The sequence below is a fragment of the Hordeum vulgare genome, chromosome 5H (assembly GCF_904849725.1).
Source record: "Hordeum vulgare subsp. vulgare chromosome 5H, MorexV3_pseudomolecules_assembly, whole genome shotgun sequence".
Lineage (NCBI taxonomy): Eukaryota > Viridiplantae > Streptophyta > Magnoliopsida > Poales > Poaceae > Hordeum > Hordeum vulgare.
In genome coordinates this window covers 479,459,521-479,482,038 of record NC_058522.1, presented here as the reverse complement: position 1 = coordinate 479,482,038, position 22,518 = coordinate 479,459,521, and the positions used below count along the sequence as shown (strand labels likewise).

The following is a 22,518-nucleotide window of genomic DNA, read 5'->3' as shown; positions in this document are numbered from 1 at the left end:
TCTCGCTCTAGCTCTCCTTGGTTGTTCCATACAGTGATACCACATACATCTGTGCAATAATGTTGAAATAAACATGAAAATCCAGATGCCGAGAATCAAAATTTGAATTATTTTATGCATTTCATGGTTCATGTTGTATTTCAAAGCCTTGTTTGATTATTTGTTGACAACGTCCTTATTCTCTCACACAAAGATGGGGAGAACAGTGGGAATTAAAGAGTGATCGATGTGGGAAAGGGGAGGGGGTATAAGTGTAATTATTCTTTCATTTGACAAACGGATACAGGCTGAAAGGAAGTAACATTTGTGGAGCAGCCTTTAGATTACAAAGAAAATGAAAGCTTATACTTCTGCATAACATGCGAACCATAGTGCTGAACCATTCACTGATTTTATTCTTCTGGACTCCTTAACTAGTAGCTCCCTATTCTCCGAGAGCGAACGCGGCTGCATCATGGGTGTCAGACACACCGGTGTTGGTCTTGACAATGACCTTATCAACAGAAGACTCATCCACATAGATCTCGACCAAAGACACCTCCTCAATCTTTACTCCGGTGACCTTCTTGATCTTGCCCTTCTCCACAAAAGCGGTCACCTCGGGGTCGTAGGAGACGGTCTGGTTGATCTTCTTGAAGGTGTGTTCATTCTTCTTCTTCTGGTGTATCCACACGAACCCGCTCTCATGGTTGTATCCGACCTCCACGATGTCGTCCATAGGAAAGAGGCCTTTCGGGAGGCCGAGCTCTTCGAGAAGCTCGACGGTCTGCTTCTTGCAGACTTCGTCCCCTCTGAGGACCTCGGCCCCCGCACGGTGGCTCTCGACCAGCTGGGACGCCATTGGAGCACTTGCCTAGGACTGGTTTGGGTAGGAAGTGGCGTTTTAGGTTTGTGAATTGGCAGACGAGCTCGTTGTGAGTGATAGATTAGGACCATGTGGTGCTGCCTTTTATAGATGCTGCAAGCCGTAGCGGCTCTGAAGAGCTTCTACCATTGGTTCATGCGCGCGCCAACCCAGTGAGACTAGCAGCTCTCCTTTTTCGACAGGCAGCTCTCCTCTATGGATTTCTTCATTCGTGTACTTCTCTTTTGAGAAGAAATAAAGAACGTCTCCCGTTTAGGCTTTGGAGCTAACATTATTACGTCGTCACAAACAAATGATTCTGGAGTGTCCAGCCACATCTGACCATTGAAATGACTTTGTGCTGAACTGTACACCAGAACACTGAAGTTGAGCTGGTCACGGACGACTAAATTGACCATTGCTTACACAAGAAGTACATGTGATCTCGAGCGACTAAATTGACCATAGTGTAAAAGTCCATGTGATCTTGTCCAAGATTCTTACAAGACCATAGTGTACAAGTCCCATGTGATCCGTACCAGGTAAAAAAACACGATTCTTGCAATGAGTTGGTAATTTCGAGTGATACAAAATTCAGTTCCCATTGCACTTGCACTTGAACAAGCTTTGTGAGCAAAGCAATCCGACGAATGTTGAACTTGTTATCACATAACAATGCGTGCATGAGAAAAACTTATTTTCCACATCTACCCCCCCCCCTTCCATTCATTTTTTTCGCTAACAAGAAAAAACGGCCCAGTCGCATCCGAGGAGCTCGTTTTTCGCCGACTAGGGCTGAAATTGGCCCCGACGGTCTCAGACCGAACCCAGCGCGTTGGGATCGTCCGGAGGCGCCGGCGAAAACATTTTTGACGCGAAAATAGCTCTAGACCCGCCAGTCAGTGACTGGCGGGCACGGTCGTTGTCCTCATCGCCTCGTTTTCCGCAGGAATGAATGCGAAGGTTGCGTTGCCGTTCAGCTTTTCATTGATTCACGGGCAGCGCAGTGAAGGCGCCTGACGACGCACGTCCCGTCGGTTCCTGCCACGTGTTCACACGGTGCCGCTCTCAATCAAACCCTGAACTCCCTATCCCTGAAATTAGCGCACCAAACTCTCTTATCCCGGTCTATTTTAAACCTTGAGAGGATTTAGCCGGGTTTGCTGAATTGGGCCAGCCCAGTAGTGCAGTCGCTCGCGCTGGTATTGTTTTCATAATTTTTCTCTGTTTTTTCCTTCGTTATACATTATTTTTTTGTCGATTTTATCTGGTTTTTCTTTCTTCGTTATACTTTTGGTTTCTTTTGTTTCTTTCTTGATTTTCTTCATTTTTGTTTCTTTACCAGTAACCGGTTTTCCTTTTTACACATGTCTAATTATTCTCAATACCCATAGTAAACTTTTAGCACAAATACATTTTTAATACATTGTACTTACATTTTTTGGATACTTGTTTTCCAAAAAATTGAATACACGCTAATATTTTTCAAATACACACTTTACATTTCTTAACAACAATATTTTTCACATTGTATACACTTCTTTTTGAAAATATCACAAGCCCATTTATTTACGTCCGTGAACAGTCTTGAAATGTTACATTTTTTTGAAATTCCACTTACTTTTTCTAAACTCGTGATATTTTTACACATTTGTTCAGTTTTTAAACTTTTTTCCCATTTTTAAAGTTTATACAAAGTGTTTGTGCTTAAAAAAATCTGTATTCAAAACAATTAAATTTCAGAAAGTGTTTGCTTTTTCTAAATTGATTTTTTTTAGAATAATAGATTTTTTTAAGTATTCAGAATTTTCAAAAATTTCTCACGCTCTATAAAATGTTCGGACATTCCGAAAAAGTTTACATCTCAATATTTATTTGCCCAAAAAATAAATTCGAAGTACGTTGCTTCAGTGTTTTCCAAAACACAAATAATTTACGAAATTACAAAAACATTATTTGAAAAATGTGTCACATTTTTGGAAAATCCGTATCATTTTTCGTAACATGTGAAAAACTGTTGGAATTCTGAAGTTATTTGACAAATGTGATTTTTTTTGTTATCGCAGACGGTTTTAAAAAATGCGAAAAAACGGAATTGAGTTTGTGCCAAAAATATATAAAAAAAAGAACATTTTTTAACTTTCGGACAATTTTCGAAAAGCGTCAACATTTCTTAAATTTAATGAATTCTTGTTCTGGTAAAGTGGACGGGCCCAAATTCTCGTTCCTGAGAGTAGCAGGTAATCCCGGTCGAGATTATAGTATTACCAGCGTGCCCAACAGATCTAAGGTCTAAAATAGACCGGGATTATAAGTTCAGAGTGCCAATTTCCGAAATTTCAAAGTTTAGGGTTTGATTTAGCTTTCGTCTACCATTTTAAGGCTTGTTTTAGACCTTTTCCCTCACACAAAGATGGGGACAATAGTCGAAAGTAGAGAGTGATCGATCTGGGAATGATCAGGGGTATAAGTGTAATTATTCTTTTCATTTGGCAAACGGTTACACGCTGAAAGGAAGTAACATTTGTGGAGCAGCCTTTAGATTACGAAGAAAATGAAAGCTTATACTTCTGCATAACATGCGAACCATAGTGCTGAACCATTCGTTGATTTTATTCTTCTGGACTTCTTAACTAGTAGCTCCCTATTCTTCGAGAGCAAACGCGGCCGCATCATGGGTGTCAGACACACCGGTGTTGGTCTTGACAATGACCTTATCAGCAGAAGACTCATCCACATAGATCTCGACCAAAGACACCTCCTCAATCTTTACTCCGGTGACCTTCTTGATCTTGCCCTTCTCCACAAAAGCGGTCACCTCGGGGTCGTAGGAGACGGTCTGGTTGATCTTCTTGAAGGTGTGTTCATTCTTCTTCTTCCGGTGTATCCACACGAACCCGCTCTCATGGTTGTATCCGACCTCCACGATGTCGTCCATAGGAAAGAGGCCTTTCGGGAGGCCGAGCTCTTCGAGAAGCTCGACGGTCTGCTTCTTGCAGACTTCGTCCCCTCTGAGGACCTCGGCCCCCGCACGGTGGCTCTCGACCAGCTGGGACGCCATTGGAGCACTTGCCTAGGACTGGTTTGGGTAGGAAGTGGCGTTTTAGGTTTGTGAATTGGCAGACGAGCTCGTTGTGAGTGATAGATTAGGACCATGTGGTGCTGCCTTTTATAGATGCTGCAAGCCGTAGCGGCTCTGAAGAGCCTCTACCATTGGTTCATGCGCGCGCCAACCCAGTGAGACCGGCAGCTCGCCTCTATGGAATTTCTTCTTTCGTGCGCTTCTCTTTTTGAAAAGAAATGAAGAACGTCTCCCCTTTGGAGCTAGCATTATTACGTCGTCATGAACAAATAATTTTGGATTGTCCAGCCATATCTGACCATTGAAATGACTTCGTGCTGAACTGCATACCTGAACACTGGAGTTGAGCTGGTCACGGACGACTAAATTGACCATTGGTTACACAGGAAGTACCTGTGATCTCGAGCGACTAAGGAGGGTGTGTTTGGTTCGAAAACGAAGTGTAATAGAATGTGAAAATCCCTGTGAATCTGTGATCTTGTATTCTTGTCCAAGATTCTTACAAGACCATAGTGTAAAAGTCCCTGTGATCCGTACCTAGCAAATAGTAAAACACACGATTCTTGCAAGAAACATGAGTTGGTGATCTCGAGTGATACAAAACTCAGCTTCCATTGCACTTGCACTTGCACAATCCGCCGAATGAGCAGAGCAATCCGCCGAATGCTGAACTTGTTTTCACATAACAATGCCTGCCTGAGAAAAAACTTGTTTTTCACACCTACCTGAACCTAAACGGGGAAATAATCTCTGATGATCTGATCTTGGCGAGCATAAATTTAACAATGCGGCGAGCTGACACACTAGATTACATGTTATAGTTTCTCATTTAGCCCTGAGTGCTAAACTCTCTGCCTTTCAAACTGGCAGGAAATTTGATTGAACCTAAGTTGATGTCGAGTGGTACAAAAATACAACCCCCAATGCATTTAGACTGAAACAAAGTATGTGGGCAAAGGAACATTTTGAGGGAACACACTATAATCATAACAATAACAAATTCAACACCAAATATGTTCCATCAACACATCCAAAAAGAAGTTCAACAAGAACCACACTGAAGAGGTTCTACATGAGGCATCTGAGTAAGTTCACTAGGGCAACAATCTAACTCCATCTAACATTACAAGATCAGATAAGCAAGCAGAACATCCTGTGAACAAGGCAACACTGTAACCTGCAGTCAGACCGGAGATCTCAGGCCTGAGCCGTCTCCCTTTCACGGTTCCACTGCTCGATCTTCGCCCTCCTCTCCTCGCTGCCCTGCCTGGCAGGCGCATCCCTTTCACGGTTCCACTGCTCAATCTTCGCCCTCCTCTCCTCGCTGCCCTCCCTGACCGGGCTCCTAGTTCTAGACCTGTGTCGCCGGCGCCTGCTCCCATCGCTGTCATAGTTGCGATTCCTCTCGCTGCTCCTCCGGCTATGGTGGTAGTAGTCGCCATAGTCACCACGGTCCAGGCTGCCTCCATAGTAATCGCCACGGTCCTTAGACCGTGAGGAGCGATCACGGTCCCTGGCGTGGTGACGGTAGGGGCTTGGGCTCCGGCTGCTCCTGCTGTGGCTCCTCCTGGAGCTATGCAGGTGCCCATACAGCCTCTTCCTCAGGTCCCTGCCAATCTGTTTGACATGCATGAAGTTGCAGTATCCTCCACGGTTGCAGTTGTGCTCCTCGAACTGCCGGCAGGTGGCCTCCCGGAAGTCGGTGACCGGCGAGAACTCGGCAATGATGGGGCGGCCCGAGTAGAACCTCCCCTGCAGCGCCTGGAGGGCCTTGGCAGCCTGGTCCTCCTCCCTGAACTGCACGTAGACGTTGCCAATCAGGTGGTCGGCGAGGTTGTCGCAGACGTGCAGGTTCTCGACCTCGCCGTGCTTGCTGAGCTCGTCGAAGATGTCCTCGTAGAAGTCCTCGAAGTCGCCCTGGATCTTGACGGGGTTGATGGGGTTGCCCTGCGCGTCCACCCCCGGGGTGATCATGTCGGGGCGCTGGTACATGTTGCAGAGCAGCAGCGTCGGCGAGACGGACGGCTTGTTGTGCAGGCGGGAGCAGCGGTCGCCGTGCCGGCACGCGCCGATCTTGAAGTAGAACGGGCAGTTCACGCGGTCCTTCTCGGTGCCGAAGATCGACGCGAGGTGCTCGGCCATGGCGGCGCCCCCTGGATTAGTTCCCTCGCAGAAAAGCTAGATAGATCTCTGCAGTTCCACCACACGAAACACAAATCATACACACGAAGCTGCAGCCAAGATCAACGGATAACATTCCAGATAATTCGAAGGAGGGGGAACAAGAACTTGATACTGCAATTCATCCCAATTCCGGTGGAACTGTGGAAACCTTCAAAATTAGCAGGCACTTAAATTCCGGACCAAATCGAAAGAAAACGGAACTAAACGAGAGTAAGACTAATCCATAACTTCATTTATCTCTTCGATTCGCGAGGGGGGGAAGAACCTATCTCCCGACCTGATAAGAATCGACAGAGAAGACACACGAAAGCATCATCAATCCAATCCGTTCGGACCGAGAGAAAAGGGACGAGCGTAATACGTGGGCACGGGCAACACAAACCGTTCGAACCTACACATACATGTATAGATCTAGGCGATTACGGGCGCGGAGGAGGGCGGCTTACCGGAGATCAGCGCCGCCGTAGCCGGAGGGGAAGCAGAAGGAGGAGCACGGCAGATTTGTTTTGGATACTGGATACTTCTTCTAGTTGCATCTGGAAGCGGATATAAAGGCCGTGGAGGCGTATCTGGTCGTTGGTTGGGTTTCGGACGGTGGAGATGTGGTAGGCTCGAGACTGCTAGAACCTTCTACTGGATTATGGGCGTTGTGAGCAGCCCATCACTGGCCCGGTCCGCCCATAAAATTACTGTTCTGACCTTTTTACCAAAGTAGAGCACAAAATGACCTCCGTCTGAAAGTATTTCACGATATGATCCTTTTAAAAACCCATAGCGTTGCTTGTGTACACATAAACGTCAGTCTACCTTGACGTTTTTGATACACATTCAAACGCCGAACTAGCTCGCGTTTCTGATCCACGTGGAAACGTCAAGGTAAATGGCGTTTCGGCTCAGGCTCAAACGCCATAAGTGTTCGCGTTGCTGCATTGGGCTGACGAGCTCGGCGACGAGTGCATGCATGCGTAGCCGAGGGACTCTGTGCATGCATTCATGCACGTAAACGCCAAACATATTTAAACTGGTTTTTGCACAAGAAAAAGAAAGTGCTGGTGTTGCGCTGCACTCCATATGCATGCATGCATGATAGAGTGGGCTAGCTGGGCTAGCCATAGCCACGGTCGATTGGCACTGTTCTTCGCATGTGACCGTGGATGGTAGTACTAGTATCAGCATGCTTGGTGGAGCCAAACGGAAGAGAAGATAAATGAATGTGTATCATGTGGATGTGGGGTAGGGGGTTGTGGGGTGGAGGAAAACGAAACAGGAGCGGTCTGGCAAGAAGATTCCCCACGCCACGCCGCTCGGCTGCACCCACCAACTTGAGTCAGCAATTACTGTCACGCGCTCGTACCTGTCCATCTCGCTGTCCTCCTCCCTTTAAACCTCCCTCACACTGCGTTACTCTCGTCAGCCACCTCTCCTAGACGAACCAGAACCAGCCATGAGCAAGTGGTGGTGCAACGCCAGTGCTATTGGCGTGTCATTCATAGACAGTAACGTCAATGGTATTGGCGTTTCACAATGGGGTAGCAGCGTCATACTAGACTGGCGTTGCGAAGAAGAATAAATGCCACACAAGACTGGTGTTTTACAGTGGGGCAGCAATGTCACGCCCAAGATGCGACCCTATCCTCAATTTGGCACGAAGGCCTCGTCAGGGATAGAAGCGCATCTCGTCGTGTCGCAAGAATGGATATCGTTACAAGTACATGTACTGAAAAGAAGAGATACATATAGAGTTGGCTTACACTCGCCACAAGCTACATCAGAGTCACATCAGTACATTACATATTCATCAAGAGTAGAGCAGGGTCCGTCTACGGACGAAAACAAACGAGAAAAATAAGAACGACGTCCATCCTTGCTATCCCAGGCTGCCGGCCTGGAACCCATCCTAGATCGATGAAGAAGAAGAAGAAGCAACTCCAAATGAACAATCAACGCGCTCGCGTCAAGTAACCTTTATCTGTACCTACAACTGGTGTTGTAGTAATCTGTGAGCCACAGGGGACTCAGCAATCTCATTTCCAAAGGTATCAAGACTAGCAAAGCTTAATGGGTGAGGCAAGGTTAAGTGGTGAGGTTGCAGCAGCGGCTAAGCATATATTTGGTGGCTAAGTTACGCGTACAAGAAGTAAAAGGGGGAAGATCTACGCGTATCGGACATGAACTACTGATGATCAAATGAATGATCCTGAACACCTACCTACGTGAGGCATAACCCCACCGTGTCCTCGATCGGAGAAGGAACTCACGAAAGAGACAGTCACGGTTACGCACACAGTTGACATATTTTAATTAAGTTAACTTCAAGTTATCTAGAACCAGTGTTAAACAAAGTTTTCACGTTGCCACATAACCGCGGGCACGGCTTTCCGAAAAGATTTAACCCTGCAGGGGTGCTCCAACTAGTCCATCACAAATTACCACAAGCCGCATAGAAATCCTCAATCACGAAGCTCGCGATCTCGTCGGATTCCCTAGTGGAAAACCTCAACTCCAAGATTACCCAAAGCATCACCGGAATCCCAATGCACAAGATATCTCGTCAAAGGTAAAACTAATCCAGCAAGGCCGCCCGACGTGTCGACCATCCCGATAGGAGTCGCGTACCTCGTTCTTAGGACACGGCGGATGAGCTAGACGTCGGGATCGCTAAACCTCCGGGTGATCAGAGGGGCGCCGGACATCGCTCAGGTGGGGCCAACACTCATGAGGAGCACTGGCCCGGGGGTTGATTAAATTATCCTCGGGTTAATTACTCCCTATGCAGTTCATTAGTTATTAGGCAAATGTAGTACCAAAGTTGGGCCCTGCCAGACCAGCTTTAATCTAAAACGAATTATCAAGGGGGTCCCCATAACAACCCCGATCTTGTTAGGAGCGCTCATTTATGGAACATAACACCGATAGCCGAAACTAAGGGGGCAAAGGTGGAACAAAACACCAGGCTAGAAAGGCCGAGCCTTCCACCTTTTACCAAGTATATAGGTGCATTAAATTAAATAGAAATTAATATGGTGATAAGACAAGGAACCCATGTTATCACATGGAAGCATCTGCACCTGCAACTAGCAACGCTAACGACAAGGTTAAGCAAGCAGTAACATAGCCAATCAGTGGTTTGCTAGGTCGAACAGGTTGAAGGTTATCATGGCATTGTTGAGAGGCTGATATTTAACATGTGGTAGGCAACGAGACATAATCGATAGAAATGGTAATCTAGCATGGCAATGATAGTAATGGTATCTGGGGAAATGGTCATCTTGCCTGAGATCCCGCTTGGAAGAAGAATGCCTCCGTGAAGCAGACGAACCGACGTAGTCGAACGGGTCCTCACAATCCGACACGCTTGCGGAACTCTATCAAGACGAAACAAACCGGAAACAAGCATCACCACACGATATCCACCACACGATGCAAGACACATATGATGCATGAACGGTCTATTGCAAGGCATGCCAATCACAACAATCAAACACTACACATTAAGTGAAGCTCAATATACAACGAGTTGCATATTGACGAAACTCCACGTTTATTTATTTAGTTCTATCCTGATTAGGTACACAGCGATATTAAATGTGGTTAAACATGGCAAGAGGTGAAGCGTAATTAATCTACCTATCTAGGCATTTTAAATGAGGTCGGAAATGACATATAGCACCTCCGAGACGACCTCACATGTTAATTTACAATTCTGTCCAGATCTGAACTAACACATTTAATTAGTTGTTAAACAGCAACACAAATAGGTTCACGTGATTCTACGCGTCATTTCAAGCAAACTACACATAGAGATCATTTCCAACGGAGCTACGGATCACAAACTACGAGCAAAACAAGAAATCTCTACAATCTGCCAAAATCAGCCACATAGCATTTTCTACGAGCTACACAACTCTGATAAACTCAAGCAAGGCATGTAACGAAAGAGGGCAAGAAGCACTACTACAAACAACTAACAACAACTAGCATGGCAGAAAGGAGCACTAGGAAAAGAAGACACAAAATGGCATCTCACACACTATTTCAGACTTAGTGAAAATTACACCTCATGAAAGTGCAGTTTTCGATCTGAAGCAATATTGACAGCAGCAAAATCCTAAGGTACAGGTCTCCAAATGTCATGAAAATTTACAGCATGCTAGAGAAACACAAGGGGTACAACTAACTCCATTGGACCAACCTCAAAAGAGCTACACATCACAAGATACAAGCAAGACAAGACAGCAACAAAATATAACAGATTCCAGACTTAGGAATATTTCAGCTACTCTAAAACAGCACTATTTCTAGCAACTTGAGAGCAAGCAAACCACACCTAAACATGCATTTCTATTGCAACCAAAAATACCAGGGGCTAAACAAAACATCTAAGAAGAACTCCCTAGTTGACAACTAATTCAAACGAGGCACGGAGTAAATCCTACGAATTAAACAAAAGGGCAACTTAGCAAAACATCTCGCGAACTAACTTCCTCAAAAGCTAAAACTAATTGCACAGAAAAATCACCCCGGAAACATATAAAATACGTGGGGTTGCAACGCAAAATAAAGCCACACATTAATGCGGGAAAATAACCTATATACAGGAAAATAAACTAGAGAGAATTCCCTACACACAAAAATACAAATGACCGCTCTAAAATGCATGGAAAAAATGGTCCCTAAAACATGGGCATTTTATCTAAGGCGCTCGAGCATTCCGGACCGCAAGAGAAATAAATACGAGACGTTCCCCTATTGGGACAGCACGCTAAACTAGGCGTTTGGCACGTAGAACTACGTCAACTAATTATGCAAGTCATGAAATCGTGTTCTACTCGCAAAACTACCCCAAAACCATATATTACACGTCTCGATCCGACTTACGGATAATAATCTAAGGGCGTTTGAAATATAGTATTTATCTGAAAATAGTAAATTCCCAGAAAAATCCTAAAATGCTACGGGCCAAAACTGGGCATGCACAACTTAAAATCAGCCGCCTAGGGCGGGGGATAGTGGGCTCGGGGGGCGCTTACCTCGCGGGCTAAATCTGGCCCAGTAGCTGGGCCGGCCTGGAGCAGTGGCGCTTGTGGTGGGGCTGGCCGAGGAGCTGGGCTGGTCAGGCCTCGGCCTGGCGCTGGGGAGGCCGAGCTGGGCGTCGGCGCTCGGGAGCAGAGGGAAGGCGGCCTGGGGAGGCGGCGCTGGGCCGGCACGGGGCCAACGGGGCGGCGCGAGCTCGCTCGGTCAACGGGCGCCAGCGGGATCCCGATCTGGATCGGCCGCCGATGGAGCTCGTAGCGGCTGGAGAAGGAAGAACCTCGTCGGTGAAAGTGCATGCTATGCCCCTAATTGTCTTTTGGTGTTAATGACAACACATACATAGGAAACTAATCCTATTTGTTGAGTGTATCTCAGGACGGCAAGTACTTTAGTAGATTAAGATTTATGTGCCAAAGGTTGCCTGAAAAGATTGGTGAGTTATATTTCGAGAAGACTCGGGATTAAGAAGAGATGTTGTAGAATAGTCTTTTGAGTTTACTGATATTGAGTATAGGGATCCCGCACTATGAAGAGGGGATCACAAGCTTTGCGATAAACTTGCTCATACCACATCTCTACAACCATATCAAACATCACATACTGTCCACTCTCTACAATTCAACATATGTCCAATCTCCTCGGACATCCGGCTCCCTCCGGACGTCCGAGGGCCGGACGTCCGGCTGGCTTCGGAAATCCGCAGCCAGACACCAGTAGTTTGATAGGCTTATATCTCGGAAATCCGGCTCCCTCCGGACGTCCGAGGGTCGGACGCCCGGCCAAGCTCCAGAAATCCGGAGGTCAACACCGGTAGTTTGTGTGCACTATATCTCGGAAATCCGGCTCCCTCCGGACATCCGAGCGCCGGACGTCCGACACCCATCGGAAATCCGGAAGCCACCACCACTAGAAATTGTGCTGTATAACACGGACTTCCGGGCCACTCCGGACGTCCGTATGCTGATGAATTCAAACATGTTCAGGCACATCTACAGGCCTCGGACGACCGACCCCTGTCGGACGTCCGGCCGCTGATAAACTAAGAAGAGTTCCAGTCATGCCTACAGGTCTCGGACGTCCGACCTCTGTCGGACGTCCGGCCCCTCACGGACGCCCGGACTTCCGACAAGTGTCGGGCGTCCGGACCCTGTGTGACTTATTGCACCTCCAACAGCTGGATTTCACTCCACACTATAAATACTCTTCTCCCACCTCGTGAAAGGGTGTTCAACACAGCTAAGACACATCCAAGAACACCTTTCCTCTCACTCACTCTTGTCTACACTAAATCCTAGATCCCAAGAGCATTTGTGAGTCCTTTGGAGTGTTGTTCCAATCAAAAGATAGATAGTCTCCCTCTCCTCCTTCCCACCAAAGTGATTTGTGATTTGAGCAAGTTTTGAGCAATCCCCGTGATCTTGTTACTCTTGGAGGTTGGAGACTCCTAGGCGGTAGGAGTCTTCGGAGAGGAATCAAACCATTGTGATATCCCCCGGAAAGTTTGTGAAGGTTTGGAAGCCACCTCAAGGCTTACCACTAGTGGTTGAGAAACGCCTTCGTGGAGTTATCTCGAAGGGAGAATAGGGTGAGCCTTCGTGGCGTTGGTGTGCCTTCGTGGTAACATCCGCCCCTCTAACGGTGACGTAGCTTCCCTCCAAGGAAGTGAACATCGGGATACATCCTTGTCTCTCTCGGAGTTTCGGTTATTCCTAACCCTAACTCTCTACTTGTGTTAATCCTTATTACATACTTGTATTTGCTTATTGTTTACCGCTTGCCTTGCTTCACTCCTAATAGCTTACTCTTTGTCATAGCAATTATTAGGCTTACACTTATATTCCGCACTTTAGCCTAAAATTGCTAAGTAATTGTTAAAATTTGGATTTGTACCTATTCACCCCCCCCCCTCTAGGTCCATCTTGATCCTTTTCAATTGGTATCAGAGCCTCGTGCTCTATTTGTGTGGCTTAACCGCCCTAGAGCGAGATGGACGTGAATCCAGCTACGGTAGCTCCAGTGCAGAGGGACGGGACTTCCTCGGAAGTCAAGTCTTTCACCTCTGAGGACCTGGAACGGGCCCTTGCCAAGCAAAAAGAGGAGCATGATGCTTCTCTTGAGTCCCTAATTCAAATGAGACTAGCAGCACTAACCACGGGGACAACCACGTCCCCGAGGGCCTCAGGGCCCCACGTGCACGGTACTTCATTTGGCCAACCTCCTCCGGAGAGGAACCAAACCAGTGTTCCATGGCTTTATGCTAAGTCTAAAATTGAGAAACCTAAGTACAATCCTGGAGGAAAACCTCCTTTGCTTGATGACAATTCCGATTTTGCTTTGTGGAGAGTTGGTATGCAGGATCATCTTAGGTACGCCAATGATGAGATGCTGGACATCCTCGAGCATGGGTACAATCCTGTTGATCCAAGATGCCTCACGCCTAGAGAAACTTATGACAAGCATCTCAATGACACTGCGATCATGTGCATAAGAAAGGGAATGAATGACAAGCAACGAAGACCTTACATTCACATCACAAGTGCCAAGGAATTGTGGGACAGCATCATAAGGACCAAGACCGGTACCTCCACTCTTCGGCTTGCTCAATATGAAATTGCCAAGGGGCAATTACAGAATTTCTGTATGGAAAAGGGTGAATCTCCCAAGCACCTACTAGAACGGCTCATGACTCTCGCCGCAGACATTGAGTCATGTGACTCTGACAAGACGGAAGATGGTTTCAATCTGACCAAGAGATTCCTTGTGGACAAGTTACTTCACGCTCTTGCTCCATATCACCATCGAATGGTATGGGACATGAAACAGCATCATGCTTTCAAAGAAATGACTCCGGATGACATCATATCCACTTTCCAATTATTTGAAGAGTCAATGGCAAATGCAACAAAGCACCTAGCCATGCATGGCACTTCAACATCAAAGATCAATCTTGCTTTGAAAGCCAAGCATGAGTATGACGAAGAAGAAAGTGAAGAAGAAGAAGGTGATGATGACTGTCAAGATGGTGATGATGTTGACTCTGATGAAAGCCCATCGTTTGAGGACATTGCTCTCTTTGTGAAGAAGTTCAGTGCAGGGAAGTTCAAGGGAAGATTTCCAAAGAAGAAGGTAAGGAAATGCTATAACTGTGAGGAAACCAACCACTTCTCCAACGACTGCCCTTACGAGAAGAGAGAAGACAAACCAAGGTTTCCAAAGACCTTTGTAAAGAAGAAGTTACCAAACCCTATGAACTACAAGTCCAAGAGGACAGATGGAAGAGCAATGGTTGCACAAGAAGAATCAGATCCAGAAGATGTTGGTGGAGTTGCCGGAGTAGCTCAAGATACACAGAGTACCTTGAGGCTAGTCAACAAAAGTGGTGATGTTGTTCACTGCAACTATATGAAGGACTACAAGGGCAACGCTCACAAGTGTTTGATGGCAAAGACTGCCATGGGAGATGGGGAAGACCAAAGCTCCCATGATAAGGTTAAGGTAACCCCACGGTTAAACTCCTTTAGTCTAGTTTCTACCCACTCTGATGAGTATCTTGATGCGAAAGATCATTATGAGGATGATGATTTAGATCATCCCATGTTTGCTAAAATGAACAAATTTATGTGCTCTCTTAAAGGAAAGAAGCTCACTATGTTTCGCATACTTATGGAAATGGTGAGTAAGCACACCAATACCATCAAGGAACTCGAAACCCTCGTCACTGAGGAGAAGGAGAGAAATGAACTCCTTGAGCAGAAAGTCCTTTATGAGGAAGCACAAAATGATGCATTATGTTCAAAAGTGAAAACCTTGATAAACATGCTAATGATCTTGCCTCCTTGCAAAAGGCTGAAAATGTGTGCAGAGAATTACTAAATGATAAAGACCGACTTGTGAACTCTCATGCTTCTCTTTCTAAGGACTGTGAGTGTCTATCCTTGTCTCTCAAAGACAAGGAATAGAAACTCACTGTTCTTACAAAGAGCTTTGAGGCACTTAAGGTCACTTATCTTGACACTCTAGCTAAGGCCTACTCCTCACCTATTATCAATGTTGACACCTGCACTACTAACCCTAGTAGTGAACTGACATCTATCCTTGAGGAAAACTGTACGTTAAGGGCACAGCTAGACAGAGGTCTCATGACATGTGCACAAGGACAAAAGACTCTCAATGAGATCTTAAGTCGACACAATGGAGGTGTCACCAAGAAAGGGCTTGGGTTCAACCCAAGCACTGCCAAGAAAAGTGCATCTCCTCTGAAGTGTACCACTCCTCTTAAGGAAATATTTGTACCAGAGGGACACACGGAGAAAGGTAAGGTTGTGAGTGGATCGGCCACTAGGGGTCCGTCTACTCACAACAAGACAATCGAATTCATGCCTCCATCCTATGTACTACGCAAATCAAAGGAAGGATAAGTTTATGCTAAATTCGTTGGTCCCCGTAATGCATTTCGATTCTATGCCATTTGGGTCCCTAAGACTCTTGTAACTAATGTGAAAGGCCCCATGACAAAATGGGTACCTCAAACCAAGTCTAAATTCTTTACAGGCTGTTTTCTCCGGTGGAGCAAAATGGGTGATCGACAGTGGATGCACCAATCATATGACCGGAGATAGTAACTTGCTCTATGACTTCATGCAAGCCATTCGACCATACATGATCATTGTATTTGGTGGAGGGTCGAAAGGGCAGGTTATCGGGTTGGGCAAGGTGGCAATCACTAATGACATGTCTATTGCAAATGTCATGCTTGTCCAATCTCTTCAATATCATTTACTTTCAGTTCGCCAATTGGCTTCCGTCGGTTATGACACACTATTTGGACTAACAGATGTGAAAGTCTTTAAGAGAGACACTCTTGAAGTGGCTTTTGTTGGAGAGTTGGATGGCAACCTTTACACGGTTGATTTCTCGAAAGAGAGCACTTTCCATACAACTTGTCTAATGGCCAAGGCCGACATGGGATGGCTGTGGCATCGCCGGCTCACCCATGTTGGCATGAAAAATCTTCAAAATCTCTTAAACGGTAATCACATTCTTGGACTAACAAATGTATCTTTTAAGAAAGATCGTGTGTGCAGTGCATGCATAGCTGGGAAGCAACATCAATCAAGACATCCACCCAAGAACATTGTATCCACTTCGAGGCCGTTAGAGCTCCTTCATGTTGATATATTTGGGCCTCCTTCATGGGAAAGTCTTGGAGGGAAAAAGTATGGCCTAGTCATTGTTGATGATTACTCAATATATACATGGGTGTTCTTTCTCAAGTCCAAGGACGAGACGAAGGTCACTTTCATTGACTTTGCCAAACAAGCCCAGCGGAAGTTTGACAAGGACATCAAGGCAGTAAGAAGTGATAATGGCTCTGAGTTCAAGAACTACACCCTAGAAGAATTTCTTAGTGATGAGGGGATTGAACATCAGTACTCTGCACCTTACACCCCCCAACAAAATGGTGTGGCAGAGAGGAAGAACCGGACACTTGTGGAAATGGCAAGGTCCATGTTAGATGAATACAAGTCACCACATAGCTTTTGGGCTGAGGCCGTCAACACAGCATGTCATGCATCAAACCGGCTCTTCCTCCGATCAATATTGGAGAAAACTCCATATGAGCTCATAACTGGGAACAAGCCCAATGTTAAGTACTTTCGTGTGTTTGGATGCAAATGCTTCATCCTCAACAAACGGGAACGGTTAGGGAAATTTCAATCCAAAACAACTGAAGGGATTTTTGTTGGCTATGGGTCAAACTCTCACGCCTACAGAGTCTACAACAAATCCACTGGATGTGTTATAGAAACCTGCGACGTGACGTTTGATGAATTTAACCGCTCCCATGGGGAGCAAGTTGATCTAAATGTTGCAGGTGAAGAAGACTCCTCACAAGATATCTTAAACATGGGTGTAGGTGCACTTCTGCCTATGGAACAAAGACCCCATGATGATGATGAAGATGATGAGAACATCTCACATCCTCAAGACAGTCCACTACCCGTACCTCCACAAGATATTAGCACACCCATCATGCCAGTTTTTGAGGATCAAGTGGGAGATGACACTCAAGAACAAGTTGATCTTCAAGAGGTAGACCAAAGTATGGGTATGCTTGATGATGAACCTCAACAGGTGCAACGCGAAGAGGAATATCTTCCTCCGCACATAAATGATCCATATGTTGAGGACATTGATGATGGAAACGAAGTTGAACCTCGTGAAACCTTGACCTCCATCATGCCACGTGTGGCCGGTCGTGTTGATATTGATCAAATCCTCACAGGCGTAAACAATTAACAAACTTTTGTGCTCACTTTTCGTTTGTCTCTAGTACCATGCCACACAGGGTTCAGGATGCACTATGTGACAATGACTGGCTACTTGCTATGCAAGAAGAGCTAAACAGTTTCACACGCAATGAAGTGTGGTCATTGGTAGAACGACCAACTGAAGAACATAATGTTATTGGAACTAAATGGATTTTCAAGAACAAGGAAGATGAGAACGGGACTGTTCTACGCAACAAGGCAAGGTTAGTAGCACAGGGGTACTCCCAAGTTGAAGGTTTGGACTTTGGTGAAACTTTCGCCCCTGTTGCTCGTCTTGAGTCCATTCGCCTTTTATTGGCCTATGCTGCCTTCAATGGTTTTACCTTGCATCAAATGGATGTGAAAAGTGCTTTTCTTAACGGTCCTCTACAAGAAGAGGTATATGTATCACAACCACCTGGGTTTGTTGACCCTCATCACAAAGACCATGTATATAAACTTCACAAGGCACTTTATGGTCTTAAACAAGCACCCCGTGCTTGGTACGATCATCTTAAGAAGTTCCTACTCGATGATGGCTTTGTGGTGGGGGTGATCGATCCCACTCTTTTTACTAAGAGGGAAAATGGTGATTTGATCTTATGCCAAATCTATGTAGATGACATCATTTTTGGTTCTCCTAACATCCATTTGCGCAAGAAGTTTGCGGCCTCCATGACCAAGACCTTTGAGATGTCACTCAACACGGACTTGAAGTTCTTTCTTGGTTTTCAAATACAACAATTTCAAGAAGGGATTTTCTTGTCTCAAACTAAGTACCTCAAGGACATTCTTGAGAAATTTGATATGACAAATGCTAAACCAATGAAGACACCCATGGCCACCGATGTAGTTCTAAATGAAGACTCAAACGGTATTCCTTTTGACCCATCTACTTATCGCTCCATGATTGGTTCGTTGCTTTACCTTTGCGCATCTAGACCGGACATCATGTTAAGTGTAGGAATATGTGCTAGATTTCAAGCTTCCCCTATGGAAAGCCATCACACGGCGGTTAAGCACATTCTTAGATACCTTGTTCACACCCCAAAGTTAGGCTTATGGTACCCTAAGGATGCAAAGTTTGATCTTATTGGGTATTCTGATGCGGATTGGGCCGGTGATAAAGTGGGACGTAAATCCACTTCCGGTGCATGTCAGTTTCTTGGATGCTCATTGGTAAGTTGGTCCTCGAAGAAGCAGAACTATGTTTCTCTCTCCACGGCCGAGGCCGAATATATTGCAGCCGCAAGCTGTGCTACTCAATTGCTATGGATGAGGCAAACACTGAAGGATTATGGTATCATGTATCGACACGTTCCTCTTCTGTGTGATAATGAAAGTGCCATAAAGATCTCCGTAAACCCCATCGATCACCCTCGCACAAAACATATTGATATTAGGTATCATTTCTTGAGAGACCATGTGCAAAAGGGTGACATTGATATTACCCATGTGGGTACCGACATGCAGTTAGCCGACATTTTCACCAAGCCACTTAGCGTAGCTAGGTTCTGTCAACTTAGGCGTGAACTTGGTATCTTGGAGCTTGACAATATATCTTGAAATCTTGCACACATACATACACTCACATTATGGTTGTGTCTTGATGTGAGCATATATTTAGGGGGAGTGCGTAGTAATTCTATGTGTTTTTAAGCTTACAACGTATGCACAGATCATTTCATGCATGTAATGCTTCTAGGAAAACAGTGCTCATAGCTTGTTCTATATATATTTATACCATGCAAGTCATCATCATCAAAACACCACTCTCCTCCCTCTCTCTCGGACGTCCGGCTCATCTCGGACGTCCAGCGCCAGAACATCCTCCGGTCGTCCGACACCTCTCGGACGTCCGACCTCCGGACGTCCGACGCCTCTCGGACGTCCGACGCCTCGGGGCCCCTATATAAAGCTGGGTGCGGGGCTGGGCCTTTTTCCCTAATCCCCTGCGCCCCCTTTGTGACAGCCCGAGACCGACGTTCCAGAAGATTCCCCCTTCTTTTCCGTTTTCGTCGTGTGATTAGAAGTATTCGTTGCATCGTCATGTAGTTGCATCATCGCATCATGCATGGCATCATGTCATCGGTGTTTTGTCGGTGTTGCTTGTTGCTTCGTGTTGTTGGGTGTTAGTGTTTCGTGAGTGGCGTCGTTTGTTGCCGCGATGAGAGAGGGAGCGTGAGAGCCACCGCTAAACCCCGTTGCACCGCAGACCTTCTCCCCTCCTCTCCCCTCCTAAGTTGTTTTGTGGTTTTGCTAAAGATTTCTAACTTTACGCCTCTTCCAAAATATTCGTCTTCTTTTAAAAGTCCTTTTATTAAACGGAGGGGCAATCATTAGGTTTTAATTTTACTCTCCGTTTGTTTCATTTTTTTTTTAAAAAAACCCTACCGTTTTATTTTCTCTTTTAAAAGGCTCTTGTTGATTCTTTGAATAAAGAGGTTTTAATTAATCCTTTCGGAAAGGGGTTATTTTTATCTTCTTGTTAAAAGAGTTTATTTTAATTCTTTCTAAAAGGGTTGTGGTTTTAATTCTTCTAAAAAGGGTTTCGATTTTTTTTAAATTCTTTTAAGTAGGGTTTTATTTTCATTCGTAAAAGGGGTTTCATTTTTTGTTTAAAGATGCCCAAACTATCTTAAGAGTTGGGGTATAATTTTTCAAAAAAAAAGGGGTGAAACATTTTTTTATTTTATTTTGTTAAAAGCCTTTTATTCTAGTTTTAAAAAAAACTGTTTGTTTTAAAACTGTTTTTTTTTTAAAACATATGGGGGAGGAGCCAGCCCAGGCCGAGCCGGCCCAGGCCAGCAGCCCCCCCAACCCTAGCGAGCCTCCCGATCCCATCTCCTTTCCCGTCCTCCCCAGCGCCTCCTCCTCCCGCGACGCGCCGCCGCCTCCTCCTCCCGCATCGCGCGCCGCCTCCTCCTGCCGCTGCCTCTTCCCCGTAGCCGCGCCGCCATCCCTCGGCCTCGCAGCGCGCGCCCTCGCCCCCGCCTTCCGCGTCGTCCCCGAGCTCGCCGTGCTGCCGCCTCACCGCCCGGTGCCCTCCAGCCCCGTGCTCGCCTCCCTGCGCCTGCCCGCGACCCCCCTGCCGAGTCTTCTCGCCTCGCCGCCGGAGTCCCTCGACCTCGTCGAGTCGGCCCCGCCGACCTCTCCCGCGCCGCCCTCGCCCCGGGTTCTCCGTGCCGCCGGTCGCCCTGGCCTCCGCGCCTGTTCCCCGCGTCGCCCCGCTGTCGCCAGCCTTCGGCCTCGCCGCGCCGCCGGCCGCCTCGCCCCTCTGCTCCTCTTCCCCAAGCTCGAGTCGTCGCCCTCGCCCTGCAGCGCCGTCGCCCCTGCGCCGCCCTGCCCGATCTGGCCCCGTCGGCTGTTGCTGCTGCGCCTCCCTGAGCGCCGCCCCTCGCCTCGGCCTCGCCCTGTTGCCGCGTGCCGAGCCGCTGCTGTTGCTGTAGAGGTTAGCTAGGCTGCTGCTTGCCGTGCTGCGCGCTGTAGTTGCTGGTTGCTGCTGCCGTTAGCCGCTGCTGCGTTTTGCTGTTGCCCGATCTGTTGGCTGCTTGTGGTGCCGTGGCTGTCTATAGTTGTTGCGTTTTGCCGCTGCTGGTAGGTGCTTGTGCTTGCTTTGCTATTGCCGCTGTTTTGCTTGCTGTGCCATAGCTGCTGGATTTTGCCGTTGATGCCTTTGCTTAGCTGCACTTGTAGTGGCAGGCGTAGTCGCTTCCTGCTGCTAGGTAGATGCTGGCTATAGGTGATTTTCCGTGCTAGTTGTTGTTTGCCGCTGATGCCGAGGTTGCTGCCGCTCGCGCCTTTGATGCTAGTTGAGGTCGCTTGCCTGCCGCTGCCGCTGTCGATGCTTGCTAGTAGATGTTGCTTGCTAGTGCTAGTGCCGCTTTGTCGTTGTAGTTGCTGTCGTGTCGCGTGCCGTCGCTGCGTGCATGATCACCGCCTTCGTGGGTCCTCAACAAGTTCGCCACGAGTACCACGACGCCCCGACGACCCCGGACATCTACGGATTCGTGAACGACTACCAACGCCGAAGACCGTCTGCCGACGCCGAGAGTACGACTACCGTCGACGAGACCGTGTGCCACTACCTCAACTACCGGCGCTGTGAACGACTACTTCCACGACGACCACGACGTCCGCTCCGACCGAACCCCTCCGATTCGCACGCGTCGAAGGTATACCGATGGGACATGTCGTGTACCGTGTGCTAGCGATGTACGAATGTGTGTGTTGTACAAGTTGAATGCATGTATGCACCGTATTTATGCACCGTTTGATTGCACTGTTTATTTGCCGTGCACGTCGTCTTCCTTTTTCGTCGAGCCCTCGACACATGGGAACCCGAGATACGGGGTCACCCCATCTTTATTTACCGTTCCCGCACGCGTTCGTATACGTTGGCACCGGTTTCTCCTCGAGTTATCGGGACCGGAACGTTGCCGTGGCATCGTTTCCGATTTGCCGCCATGGTTTCCTCTCGCTCGCCATGGCGACACCATGCTTATTTCCCCCCTAGTCGTGATGTGTTGAACCCGCATGCATAACGCATTCATGGCATATTTAGTTTGTGTTGCTTGTTCTTGTGCCGTAGCTCCGTTCAAAGTCCGACGTGCTGTCGACTAGGTAGTCATGTAGGTTCATCGCTTCACCCGTGCCATGATAACCACAATGTAATATTGCCGTGATAGTTAACGGGAGTGAATTAAATAATTAAACGTGGAGTTTCGTCGATATGCAACCCGTTGCATATCGAGCTTCATTTAATGTGTAGTGTATGTGTGAGGTGTTTTGCCGTGCCATCCCGTGCATCGATGACCTGTTCATGCATCATATTAGGGTTGCATCATGTCTTGCTTTGTGGTGGTGAATACTTGTGTTGATGTTTGTTTCCGGTTTGCCCGCCTCGATAGAGTTCTGCAAGCGTGTCGGAATGTGAGGACCGTTCGACTACGTCGGTTCGCTGACTTCACCGAGTTGTTCTTCTTCCAAGCGGGATCTCAGGCAAGATGATCATTTCCCCAGATACCATTACTATCATTGCCATGCTAGTCATTTCGTTGCTA

General features: G+C 46.9%; 3 protein-coding genes across 4 annotated transcripts; all 3 read right to left on the bottom strand.

Moving 5' to 3' along the window:
* Positions 1 to 248: 248 nt before the first annotated feature.
* On the bottom strand, positions 249 to 909 carry LOC123398060. Its single transcript, XM_045092571.1, has one exon. It carries the CDS (start codon positions 839 to 841, stop codon positions 425 to 427), a length of 417 nt encoding a protein of 138 aa, XP_044948506.1. The 5' UTR covers positions 842 to 909; the 3' UTR covers positions 249 to 424.
* Positions 910 to 3,311: 2,402 nt separating this feature from the next.
* Positions 3,312 to 3,973, bottom strand: LOC123398098. The gene has a single exon (XM_045092601.1). It carries the CDS (start codon positions 3,903 to 3,905, stop codon positions 3,489 to 3,491), a length of 417 nt encoding a protein of 138 aa, XP_044948536.1. The 5' UTR covers positions 3,906 to 3,973; the 3' UTR covers positions 3,312 to 3,488.
* Positions 3,974 to 4,913: 940 nt separating this feature from the next.
* On the bottom strand, positions 4,914 to 6,697 carry LOC123399446 (splicing factor U2af small subunit A-like). Of its 2 annotated transcripts, none has more exons than XM_045093855.1 (2): positions 6,557 to 6,697; positions 4,914 to 6,387 (listed from the first exon to the last, which is right to left on the bottom strand). In XM_045093855.1, the coding sequence occupies exon 2, from the start codon at positions 6,066 to 6,068 to the stop codon at positions 5,124 to 5,126; it is 945 nt and encodes a 314-aa protein (XP_044949790.1). In that variant the 5' UTR covers positions 6,069 to 6,387; positions 6,557 to 6,697; the 3' UTR covers positions 4,914 to 5,123. The 2 variants fall into 2 exon arrangements, with proteins under 2 accessions (XP_044949790.1, XP_044949791.1); XM_045093856.1 differs by having other exon boundaries at positions 4,914 to 6,116; positions 6,557 to 6,651.
* Positions 6,698 to 22,518: the final 15,821 nt, after the last annotated feature.

What these genes read in the sequence shown, in the direction of transcription:
- LOC123398060 (XM_045092571.1), bottom strand. Translation starts at nt 841, where the DNA reads ATGGCGTCCCAGCTGGTCGAGAGCCACCGTGCGGGGGCCGAGGTCCTC.
- LOC123399446 (XM_045093855.1), bottom strand. Translation starts at nt 6,068, where the DNA reads ATGGCCGAGCACCTCGCGTCGATCTTCGGCACCGAGAAGGACCGCGTG.
- LOC123398098 (XM_045092601.1), bottom strand. Translation starts at nt 3,905, where the DNA reads ATGGCGTCCCAGCTGGTCGAGAGCCACCGTGCGGGGGCCGAGGTCCTC.